Raw genomic sequence first — 11810 nt, 5'->3', positions numbered from 1 at the left:
TGATAGGTCAGACTGGCGTGGGGGCGGAGAGGTCGGGAAGAAGATTGCAGGTTAGGAAGGCGGTGCTGAATTCGATGGATTAGACTGAGACAAGGTGGGCGGAGGGGAAATGAGGAAACTGGTGAAATCCGAGTTCATCCCTTGTGGTTGGAGGGTTCCTAGGCGGAAGATGAGGCGCTCTTCCTCCAACCGTCGTTTTGTTGTGGTCTGGCGATGGAGGAGTCCAAAGACCTGCATATCCTTGGTGGAGTGGGAGGGGGAATTGAAATGTTGAGCCACATGGTGGTTGGGTTGGTTGGTACTCCCTCCGTGACTCCCTCGTCAGGTCCACACCCCCCACCAACCCAACCTCCACTCCCGGCACCTTCCCCGGGTGCAAGACTTGCGCCCACACCTCCCCCCTCACCTCCCTCCAAGGCCCCAAAGGAAACTTCCATATCCGCCACAGATTCACCTGCACCTCCACACACATCATCTATTGCATCCTCTGCACCCGATGTGGCCTCCTCTATATTGGGGAGACAGGCCGGCTACTTGCGGAGCGTTTCAGAGAACACCTCTGGGACACCCGGACGAACCAACCCAACCACCCTGTGGCTCAACATTTCAATTCCCCCTCCCACTCCACCAAGGATATGCAGGTCTTTGGACTCCTCCATCGCCAGACCACAACAAAACGACGGTTGGAGGAAGAGCGCCTCATCTTCCACCTAGGAACCCTCCAACCACAAGGGATGAACTCGGATTTCACAAGTTTCCTCATTTCCCCTCCCCCCTCCTTGTCTCAGTCTAATCCATCAAATTCAACACCGCCTTCCTAACCTGCAATCTTCTTCCCAACCTCTCCGCCCCCACCCCAGTCTGACCTATCACCCTCACCTTGACCTCTTTCCACCTATCACATTTCCGACGCCCCTTCCCCAAGTCCCTCCTCCCTACCTTTTAGCCTGCTGGACAAACTTTCCTCATTCCTGAAGAAGGATTCATGCCCGAAACGTCGATTCTCCTGTTCCCTGGATGCTGCTTGACCTGCTGCGCTTTTCCAGCAACACATTTTCAGCTCTGAATTCTTACTGTACTCCTATTAAAAGACTCACACTTTCGAAATGTAAACAAATAGCTGCTTCAAATCTATGTTTGCCAGATCCTATTTAATGATATTGAAACTGATCTTCCCCCAGTTTAGATGTTTAATTCTGTACTAGCCTTATTCCTTTCCATAACGACTTAAAGCTTATGGAATTATGGTTACTATCCCCAAAATGATCATCCACGGACACTTCAATCACTTGACTGTCTTCATGACCTCGGATAAGGTCTAGGACAGCCCCACCTCTATTAGGATCATCTACATACTGGCACAAGAAGCTCTCCTGGACGCACCTTAAAAGTGCTATCCCAGCTAATCTTTTCACATTAAGGTGATTCCAGTTAAATGTTAGCAAAGTTGAAATTCCCTTGAACTATAACCCTGTTTTTCTCACACCTCGCTGATTCACCTACATACCTGTACTTCTATCATCCTCTGGCGGTTGGGTGGCCAGTAGTATAATCCCAACATTTCTAAGCTCTAACTAGAACGTCTTGCTTGAAGACCTTTCCACAGCATCTTCCCTCATTACTGCAATGATAGTTTTCTTTAATGAAGCAAAGTCCCCACCTCTCCTGCATCTCTCACTATTGTCCCTGGAATATTGAGTTGCCAGTCCACCCTTCCTTCGACTATGTCTCAGTAATTGCAACATTATCATTTTACCATGTGCCTATCAGTGCTCTAAGTTCATCCGTCTTACCAGTCAAAATCCTTGCTTTAAAATAGATACAATTTAGCTTTCTGGACCTCCCATGTGCTTTATCATGCCCATGTCTTCTCTGCCCAATGGACTGTCCTAGCATTCCGTCTATATCTGATTGGAACTTGCTTCCAATTTTACATCTACCCCAGTGCTCCCCTACCAAATTAGTTTAAAACCTGCCCAAAGCACAAGCAAATTTCCCATTCCAGTTCAGATGCAACTCGTCCAGCTTGTACAGGTCCCACTTATCCCAGAAGCTGTCCCAATGATCCAAAACCTAAAGCTGTCCTTCCTACACAATCCCTTTAGTGATGCATTCATCTGACATATCTTTCTATTCCTATACTCAGTTACACTTGAAGTAATCCAGAGATTATAATCTTCATCTTCTTTTCTAAGCTTCTACCCAACTCTCTAAATTCATGATCCAGAACTCATTTCTTTTTTTTACCTAAGTCGTTGGTACAGACATGTTGTATGCCTGCTGGCTGTTCATCCTCCTCCTTCAGAAGCTGCTCTGAGATTCCCTGATCCTGGCACCATGGAGACAACCTCGGATTCTGCCTGATCTGCTGTGCTTTTTCAGCACCACACTCTCGACTCTAATCTCCGGCATCTGCAGTCCTCACTTTCACCATGGAGACAACATACCATTCAAGAGTCTCTGTTCCCACAGAATCACAATTCAGTTCCCCAATAATGGATGTGATAGTAATGTCATTGGATTTTGTAACCTAGAAGATCACTATTCTAGGGATATAGATTCAAAATACAGTAAAGCAGCTGGTGAAATTTAAAATTCAAATTAATAAAATCTGAAATTGAAAACTGGTGTCACTGGTGGTGACCCTGAATCTATCATAGATTTTAAAACTCATCCGACTCATTAATATCCTTTTGGTGAAGTAAATCTGCCATTCTTGCTTGGTCTAACCTTTTTGGGGCACTGGATCCATTACAATATGATTGATAGTTAACTGCCATCTGAAATGGCCAAGCAAACCAATACATCCAAGTGCATTTATATGGATAACAAACCTCGCTACCCTGCATCCCACAAAAAAAGAACTAGTCTATCACGAGGAGCCATAATTTAAAGGTAATTGAAGGAAGGTTTAGGGGAGATGTCAGAAGTAGGTTTTTTACTCAGAGTGGTGGGTGCATAGAATGGTATTAGAGTCAGATACAGTAGGGACATTTAAAGGATTCTTGGATAGGCACATGAAATTAGTACAATGCAGCGTATGTAGGTTAGTCTGATCTTGGAGTAGGATAGAAGGCCAGCACAACATCGAGGGGCGAAGGGCCTGTGGTTTTCTGTATTCTTTGTTCTATATTCATGATCGAATGTCATTTGACTTTGAGTTGAACTTGAAGTAGGTAAACTGCAAGTGTCCAAGTGAATTTTGAAAATGATTTTAAAACGCTTTTGAAAGTTTTCTGGTATGTAGTTGCTCACAAATATTGAATAAAGATGACCCGCAGTTCAGTTTAAAATTGTGACCATCATTTTTGCATTATTCCATCTGTATCGGATGAAGAATATTAGCCTGATTTCAAAAACTTACAAAGGCCATCATGTAACTGGTTCAAAGACAGGTCCATCAAACGTTGAAACAACTGGGAAGTAACCCGTGTTTCTGTTGAGGGCAGGAAATGAGGTAGATTTGAAATCTTACTCCCAGAAACTGTACATTTCGTTTTAACTTAATATAACTCAGGGCAGTTCATAACATCTGACAGCAGGGATACGAAACTAAAACCGCAAGGGTCATTCAATAATAAAATGTTGAAACATCTTGCTGCGGTTCCGCGGCGTGACCGTGCCAGAACGAGGTACGTCTTGGTCTGCGAGCCGCCATCTTGTGGAAGTGCTGGGAAGAAGCCGGGCATTGCGCCGGGCCTGTTGCTGGAGGCTGCTCATTTTAGCCACCAAACAGTCGACGGTGGTGGGGAGGGGGAAGAAAGTAGTTAGGGGTATCGGGAGAGGCGCAGGAGACAGGTGCAAGGTAGCCAGAGGAGCCGCTGCCTGCGCACGAGCTTCTGCAACAATCGGGACGGAACCCGGAACAGAAGAGGATCGAACGGAGAGACAGAATCAGAACGCGCCCGGACCGCTCTAGAACGCGGAGACATGTCAAAGCGGCATCGCGTCGACTTGGGGGACGATTACTCGTCCAGTAAGAAGCGCGCCACCTCGGACGGGTAGGTTAATCCGCAGAGTGGGACGCTGGCGGGAGGCTGGCTGCATCCGTGTAGCGGCTCTGGGCGCTCGGGCCTCGGTCTTGTCGGTGGAGTCAAGCGGCGCTCCCTCAGCGTTCCGCCCGGCTTGAGCCGAGCGGAAGAAGGGGCGGCTGCGGCTCGCCGCGGTTCCGCTCTGCCTCTTGCGGAGAAAGCGCGTTAGTTACCGAGGGCCTTACGATTTGTCTGCTCCCTCCCGCCACCTCCCCGACTTGGTGCCGCCGGCCTGCAGCATTCCTGCTCATGTCCCGTTTCAGGTAATTGTGTGTGTGTGTGTGTTTTGTCCGCCGCCGCCGCGGTGATCTTGCAGGGTTTCTGGCCGTTCTTGGCAGCACAGCGCCTTCTGTTCGATTCTCTTAATATATGGAAAGCCTCGGGAAGACATTGGCGCTGCCCTCCGCCTGTTTCTGCACATGGCTGGGCCACGTTTCCGAGGCCGCACCCGGGTTTTGGGGATTTATATCGAATACCTCGGGGGGTAGTGGGGAGGAAATGCATCGTTGATGTTGTTCTCCGTCGTTTTCTCATGTCCAGTGCCATGGCGGGAATACTTTTCTGCACATTTACTAACGGTGTCTTTTCGAAGTTATTTTTTTTCTTGTGTAGGTTCGTCCTGAACGTCTCTAGAAGAGGCGCAGAGAGAATGTCAATCTTCCTCTCTTTTCAGAGATTAAGGTTTGGGAGTTGTGGGGAGATAAAATGATGAGGGAGATACGGATTTATTAGTATTTTATAAAATGTATTTTATCAGCGAAAATGTGCAAACCCCCACCCCCTCGGGAGGTAGGGGGAACACTGGGCTTGCTAGCTAGGCCTTTCTTGACAGTCTAACCACTACTAAAACACATCAACGTCCCTTGAACGTGTGGATTATTTTTTAAAAACGTATAATTTCGTTCTCGTTTTCTTTACCTCCTTTTCTCGAAGGTAGAAACATTCTAGCTCCATTGCTTAAAAAGACGTCTGACCCAAAGTTGTTTATTTATTGCCCCTGACTACCCACTGGCGATTTGTAGGCTAAACTATGGTTTAACCATCAACACAGGAGGCCACTCTAGCTGAGACTCGCCTTCAAAAGCCAGTGTCTCCAGATGAACTTTTTGGACTATAACCTGGTGTTGTGATTTTTTTAAAACTTTGTCCTCCCCAGTCCAACACCGGCACCTCCAAATCACCTAGTCCTGTTTTCCCTCCAGCCCTGTAAATCTTTTCTCTTGGTGTAATTATCTATTTGAATGTGAGGATTTGTAATCTGGCTTCTGGATCCAAAGCCAAGCTCCAACACATTTGCATCCACTGCATTTTTTGGTGCATGAACAGTTTCTGTTTAGATTAGACTAGATTACTTACAGTGTGGAAACAGGCCCTTCGGCCCAACAAGTCCACACCGCCCCGCCGAAGCGCAACCCACCCATACCCCTACATTTATCTCTTACCTAACACTACGGACAATTTAGCATGGCCAATTCACCTGCACTTGTCCTTTTATTGATCCCTTTCAATGCTCTGGGTGTCTTCTGATTTTGACCCGTCTGACAATGAAAATCAATGAGGTGGAGGTGCCAGTGTTGGACTGATTCGACAAAGTCAGAAATCTCACAACACCAAGTTGTAGTCCAACAGGTTTATTTGAAATCACAAGCTTTTGGATTATAGCCTTTTCATCAGGTGAAGTGAGAGGGAAGTACACAGACACAGAATTTATGGGCAGAGAGATCTTAAAATCATACAAATGGTGAGTGGAGTGTCAAATAATAAGTCTTTGCAGGTGACCAAGAATGTTAGAGGACGCGGGTGAAGTGTCAGTAGCTGAATAACGACAGAAGGGATGACCTATAATCCGATTAAATGAAGCAATTTAGATTTAGATTACATTACAGTGTAGAAACAGGCCCTTCGGCCCACACCGACCTGCTGAAGCACAACCCACCCATACCCCTACATATATACCCCTTACCTAACACTGTGGGCAATTTAGCATGGCCAATTCACCTGAGCTGCACATCTTTGGACTGTGGGAGGAAACCGGAGCACCCGGAGGAAACCCACGCAGACACGGGGAGAACGTGCAAACTCCACACAGTCAGTCGCCTGAGTCGGGAATTGAACCCGGGACTCTGGCGCTGTGAGGCAGCAGTGCTAACCACTGTGCCACCGTGCTGCCCATAATTACAAGAAATTTAAAAATAAGGTGGTGCTGGAGACAAACCAAATGACTGGAATAACATGGAACAAAAACAGGAGCTGCTGGAAAAGCCCAGAGGGTCTGGCAGCATCTATGAAGAAAAACCAGAGGACAGGTTACTGGACCTGAATCTGATTTTTCTTCAACAGGTACTGCCAGACCTGCTGAGCCCCCCCGCCCCCCAGCAATTCCTGTCCTTGCTTGTGGTTTGCAACATCCACAGTTCTTTTGGTTTTTATTTGACTGCAATAGCGTGACCAGTATAAAAGTCACATGCTGAGGGTCTAACCAAAGTAATAATCCAAAACTGTACAGATTAATTAAGGTACAGAGATCATAACAATTTATCAAGGTGATGATGTCAAAACAAGAGCGTAAGGAAGATTTTACAGATACTCAACTCATCGATTGCCAGTTCTGATATGCCACAGTGAAAAACCGCAACGACCTGTTCAGAAGACAGGCACAAGATACAACCGATAGAGTACCCTTTGTTGTCCAGTACTTCCTTGGAGTGCAGAGACTACACCATATTCTTTGCAGCATTCAACATGTCATTGATGACACCTAGCATCTCTCGAAGATCATCCCTATGCCTTCTTTCCTTCAAATAACTGCCAAACCTTAAGCAGACCACCGTTTGCAGCAAACTACCCAGCCTTCAGGACAACATCGAGCACAACACCATACAGCGCTGCCATGGCAACCTCTGCAAGACATCAGATCATCGACATGGATACTACCACGCGTGGGAACACCACCCACCATGTACACAACAGATACTTGTGACTCGGTCAATGTTGTCTATCTGATATGCTGCAGGCAAGGATGCCCTGAGGCATGGTATATTTGTGAGACCATGCAGACGCTACGACAATGGATGAATGGACACTGTGCAACAATTGTCAGACAGGGATGTTCCCTCCCAGTCGGGGAACACTTCAGTGTTCAAGGGCATTCAGCTTCCCATCTTTGGGTAAGCATCCACCAAGGCAGCCTTTGAGATAAGCGCAGCATCAAAGGAACAGGAGCATATGCCCGAAACGTCGATTCTCCTATTCCTTTGATGCTGCCTGACCTGCTGCGCTTTTCAAGCAACACATTTTTAAGCTCTGATCTCCAGCATCTGCAGTCCTCACTTTCTCCTTGCCTTTCAGATACACAACATTTCAGAATCACTGAGCAGAAACCAAATTCCATACCCACGAACACTGCCTCAACCATGATCTTGGATTCATGTCACGCTACATGTGACGCTACCACACTTTTATATCTGTAAAATCTTCCTTACTGTCCTGCTTTGACACCATTACCTTGATAAATTGTGAGCTCTGTGCCTTAATTAGTTTGTACAGTTTTGTATTATGTATTACTTTAGTTCAACCCTCAGCAAGCGACTCTTAAAACCTATCATGTTATCCAATCAAATAAAAACCAAAAGGACAGTGGATGCTGTAAATCACGAGCAGGGGCAGGGGTTGTTGGAGGGGCTAAGTGGGTTTGGAGGCGTCTGTGAAGAAAAATCTGAGTTAATGTTTCTGGTCTGGTGCTGCTGCCTCTGTTATTTTTTTCACAGATGCTGCCAGACCTTCTGGGCTTTTCCAGCGGCTTCTGGTTTTGTTCCATGTTATTCCACTAATTTGGTTTTCTCTAGCACCACCTTATTTTTAACTTTTTTATAATTATCTGTCTGCCTCGTTTAATTGGATTATAGGTTATTCCTTTGGTTGTTACTCAGCTATTGACACTTCATTCAAGTCGTCTAACACTCTTGGTCACCTGCAGAGACTTATTATTCAACAGTCCACTCACACCATTTGTATGATCTTAAGATCTCTCTGTCCATGGATTCTTTCTGTGTGCTTCCCTCTCACTTCACCTGATGAAGGTGCTACGATCCGAGAGCTTGTGATTTCAAATAAATCTACTGGACAATAACTTGGTGTGTTTCCATCTGACAATGGAAATAAAAATCATCCCTGTTTACTCTGTGCAGGTTTATCATGATTTTGATCACCTTGTAATCTTCTTAGGAGAACAGCGCATTTCTCCAATTTATCCACTTGATCATTTACCCTGGAGTTGTTCTCTGCCTTTTTCTATACCTTCGCGTGTGGGCCGGAATTGGACACCGTACTCAGTTGAGGTTGAATCAATACTTTATAAAAGCACAGTGATGACTTTTATATTTTATGCCTCTTTCTTTGTACAACCCAGGATCTCAAATGCCTTGGTAACAGTGTGCTCAACATGCCTAAACACCTTCAATAATTTGTGCACATCTATTTCCAGGACTTAAGAGTCATAGAGATGTACAGCATGGAAACAAACTCTTCAGTCCAACGCGTCCATGCTGACCAGATATCCTAAATTAATCTAGTCCCATTTCCCAGTACTTGGCCCATACCCTTCTAAATGCTTCCTATTCTTGTACTCATTCAGATGCCTTATCAATGTTGTAATTGTACCACTCTCCACAACCTTCTCTGGCAGCTCATTCCAACTCCCTTACAATTGTACTGTATTTTACGGTGCTTTTCCTTATTCTTCCTATCAAAATATACCTCTTCAGACATCGGTGTAGTAAATTTGTTGAAGTGTTAGCTCAGTCTAGCACCCTATCTTTGTTCATCCCTGATAAAGGGCTTTTGCTCGAAACGTCGATTTTCTTGCTCCTCGGATGCTGCCTGACCCACTGTGCTTTTCCAGCATCACTCTAATCTTGACTCTGATCTCCAGCATCTGCAGTATGCACTTTCACCCTGTGTTCTTTACATCCTCCTCATGATTCACAATGCTTCATACTTTTTTTCATTTGCAAATTTTGCAATAATGCCTCAAACATTAAAGTTTAGGTCATTAATATGGACTAAAAAGCGGTCACCCTCATACTAGCCCCTTGGGATCTCCATTATATGTGTTTCTTTAGTTCTTTGCTGGTCTGATTCCATTCACTCCATTAACTTTATAATTGTGGCCACTGTCTCTTTTATGCCATTTGCTGACAAGCCTATAGTACTTTATCAAACACCCTTTGGGAGTTCATGTTCACTACTTCATTATCCTCATCAGCTTTATTATACTGTCTTCCATCAGGTAGGAGGTACAAAAGTTTGTAAATGTGCACCGACAGATTTAAGTTTCTTCCCAGCTGTTACCAGATTTATGAATGGGCCTGTCATGTAGAGTCAAACAGCACAGAAACAGACCCTTGGTCCTACCAGTCCATGCCAACCATAGCCTCAAACTAAATTAACTCCATCTGCCTATGCTTGGCCCATTTCCCTCCAAACCTTTCTCATTCATGTACTTAAACAAATGTTGTAACTGTACCTGCATCCATCACATCCTTTGGAAGTTCATTCCGCACATGAACAACTGTGTAAAAAACTAAGTTGCCCCTCATGCCGTCCTCAAATGTTTTTGTCACCTTAAAAAAAGCACACTAGACTTGTAATTCCCCGCCATAGAGAAGCAACACCTGCCATACCCATCATGATTTTAAAGACTCACTCCTCAACCTAAGACCATAAGACATAGGAGTGGAAGTAAGGCCATTCGGCCCATCTAGTCCACTCCGCCATTCAATCATGGCTGATGGGCATTTCAACTCCACTTACCCGCAATCTCCCCGTAGCCCTTAATTCCTTGTGACATCAAGAATTTATCAATTTCTGCCTTGAAGACATTTAGCGTCCTGGCCTCCTCTGCACTCTGCGGCAATGAATTCCACAGGCCCACCACTCTCTGGCTGAAGAAATGTCTCCGCATTTCTGTTCTGAATTTACCCCCTCTAATTCTAAGGCTGTGTCCACGGGTCCTAGTCTCCTCACCTAACGGAAACAATTTCCTAGCGTCCACCCTTTCCAAGCCATATATTATCTTGTAAGTTTCTATTAGATCTCCCCATACTCTTCTAAACTCCCAATGAATACAATCCCAGGATCCTCAGCCATTCCTCGTATGTTAGACCTACCATTCCAGGGATCATCCATGTGAATCTCCGCTGGACACGCTCCAGTGCTATATGTCCTTCCTGAGGTGTGGGGACCAAAACTGGACACAATACTCCAAATGGTGCCTAACCAGAGCTTTATAAAGTCTCAGTAGCACAACGGTGCTTTTATATTCCAACCCTCTTGAGATAAATGACAACATTGCATTTGCTTTCTTAATCACAGGCTCAACCTGCATGTTTACCTTTAGACAATCCTCGACTAGCACTCCCAGATCCCTTTGTACTTTGACTTTATGAATTTTCTCACCGTTTAGAAAGTAGTCCATGCTTGTATTCTTTTTTCCAAAGTGCAAGACCTCGCATTTGCTCACATTGAATTCCATCAGCCATTTCCTGGACCACTCTCCCAAACTGTCTAGATCCTTCTGCAGCCTCCCCACTTCCTCAGTACTACCTGCCTGTCCACCTAACTTTGTATCATAAACTCACACGCATCAGTGAACAAGTCCCAGCCTATCCAGCCTCTTCCTATAACTCAAACCTTCCATTACTGGCAATATCCTGGTAAATAATTCTGAACTCTCCAGCTGAGAGTTGATCTTTTCTCTGCACCTTCACTGTTGCTGTAACACTATATTCTGTATTCTGTTCTATTCGCCTGCTGTACTTGTCTAAAGTATGATTTCTTTAGCTAGCATACAAAACAATATTTTTCACCATTTTGGTATATGTGACAATAAATCAAATCAGGTTAGTTTAAAAATTGCTTTTTTTACCTCAACTGATTAGTTGTTCCTCCTCTAATTTATATTTGTCCAATTGATTTACGTCTTTTTGTCCTGGATCATTGTAATCTCACCAAGGTTAAACTGGCTGTGGTTATTGAACTTGCATCTTCTTTTGAACAAGAATATAAATTTGAAATTCCCCAGTCCTCTGAAATCATCCTTGTACCATTGGGAATTTACTGTCAGAGCTTCTATACTTTCCAACAATATCCTAACTGTTCTTGCATTTGAGGTAGTCTAACTTCTATATTGGCCAAATTTGCACATTGCCAGTTCTGCATTATAATGAAAGGTTGGGTCCAAGAAAAGAGAATGACTGACTGTATTTCAACAAATAATGAACGACAAAGAGTTAGGAATAGTTTGCAAATGGAAGAATTCTCAGAGATAAACATTCAATATCTGCAAAATTGTGCATTTTTTTGAATGAAAAAAATGCGGTTTGTGAACAGTATTGGAATAGCTCAAGGAAGGGCTGGAACTGATAATTAAGCACTCAAGGCAAAAAGAGCAGAGCTCAACAAAGCAAATAGAGCCACATTATGAAATTAACAGAATATGCTTTCAAAAATCCAAGCTGTCAAAAGGAGTGGATAGAAGGTCAAATCTCCAGTATCAGATGATTTGGAAATGGTCTGGAAAACCTTCACTATTAACAGGGACTTGTAGGTTTTGCAGGATACCAAGCAGAATGGAAGAGTTCAATCCATGCTAGTTTCAAATGATATCATGACTGCAGGCCCGAGAAATATTTTACAGGCAAACGTGCAAAAAGTATTATTCTTCAAGGAATGATTATTAACAATTGGGCGGCATGGTGGCTCAGTGGTTATCACTGCAGC

The 11810-nt window shown here is 44.4% G+C and overlaps 1 protein-coding gene across 2 annotated transcripts in view; it reads left to right on the top strand.

The window, feature by feature from the left end:
* Window positions 1-3479: 3479 nt before the first annotated feature.
* Window positions 3480-11810, top strand: part of dhx15 (DEAH (Asp-Glu-Ala-His) box helicase 15) — a 103552-nt gene continuing 95221 nt past the window's right edge. The window contains exon 1 of one of the 2 annotated variants that reach the window (XM_043693906.2): window positions 3480-4001. In XM_043693906.2, coding sequence (XP_043549841.1) covers window positions 3931-4001 — 71 coding nt within the window. In that variant the 5' untranslated portion in view covers window positions 3480-3930. Of the gene's footprint in view, window positions 4002-4049; window positions 4295-11810 lie in introns of those variants that run through there. The other variant, XM_043693916.2, reaches the window with a different exon arrangement.

This window comes from Chiloscyllium plagiosum, unplaced genomic scaffold, assembly GCF_037043375.1.
Source record: "Chiloscyllium plagiosum isolate Xiang-an unplaced genomic scaffold, Cpla_swu_hap1 HiC_scaffold_1, whole genome shotgun sequence".
Lineage (NCBI taxonomy): Eukaryota > Metazoa > Chordata > Chondrichthyes > Orectolobiformes > Hemiscylliidae > Chiloscyllium > Chiloscyllium plagiosum.
This window is presented reverse-complemented; position numbering and strand designations above follow the sequence as displayed.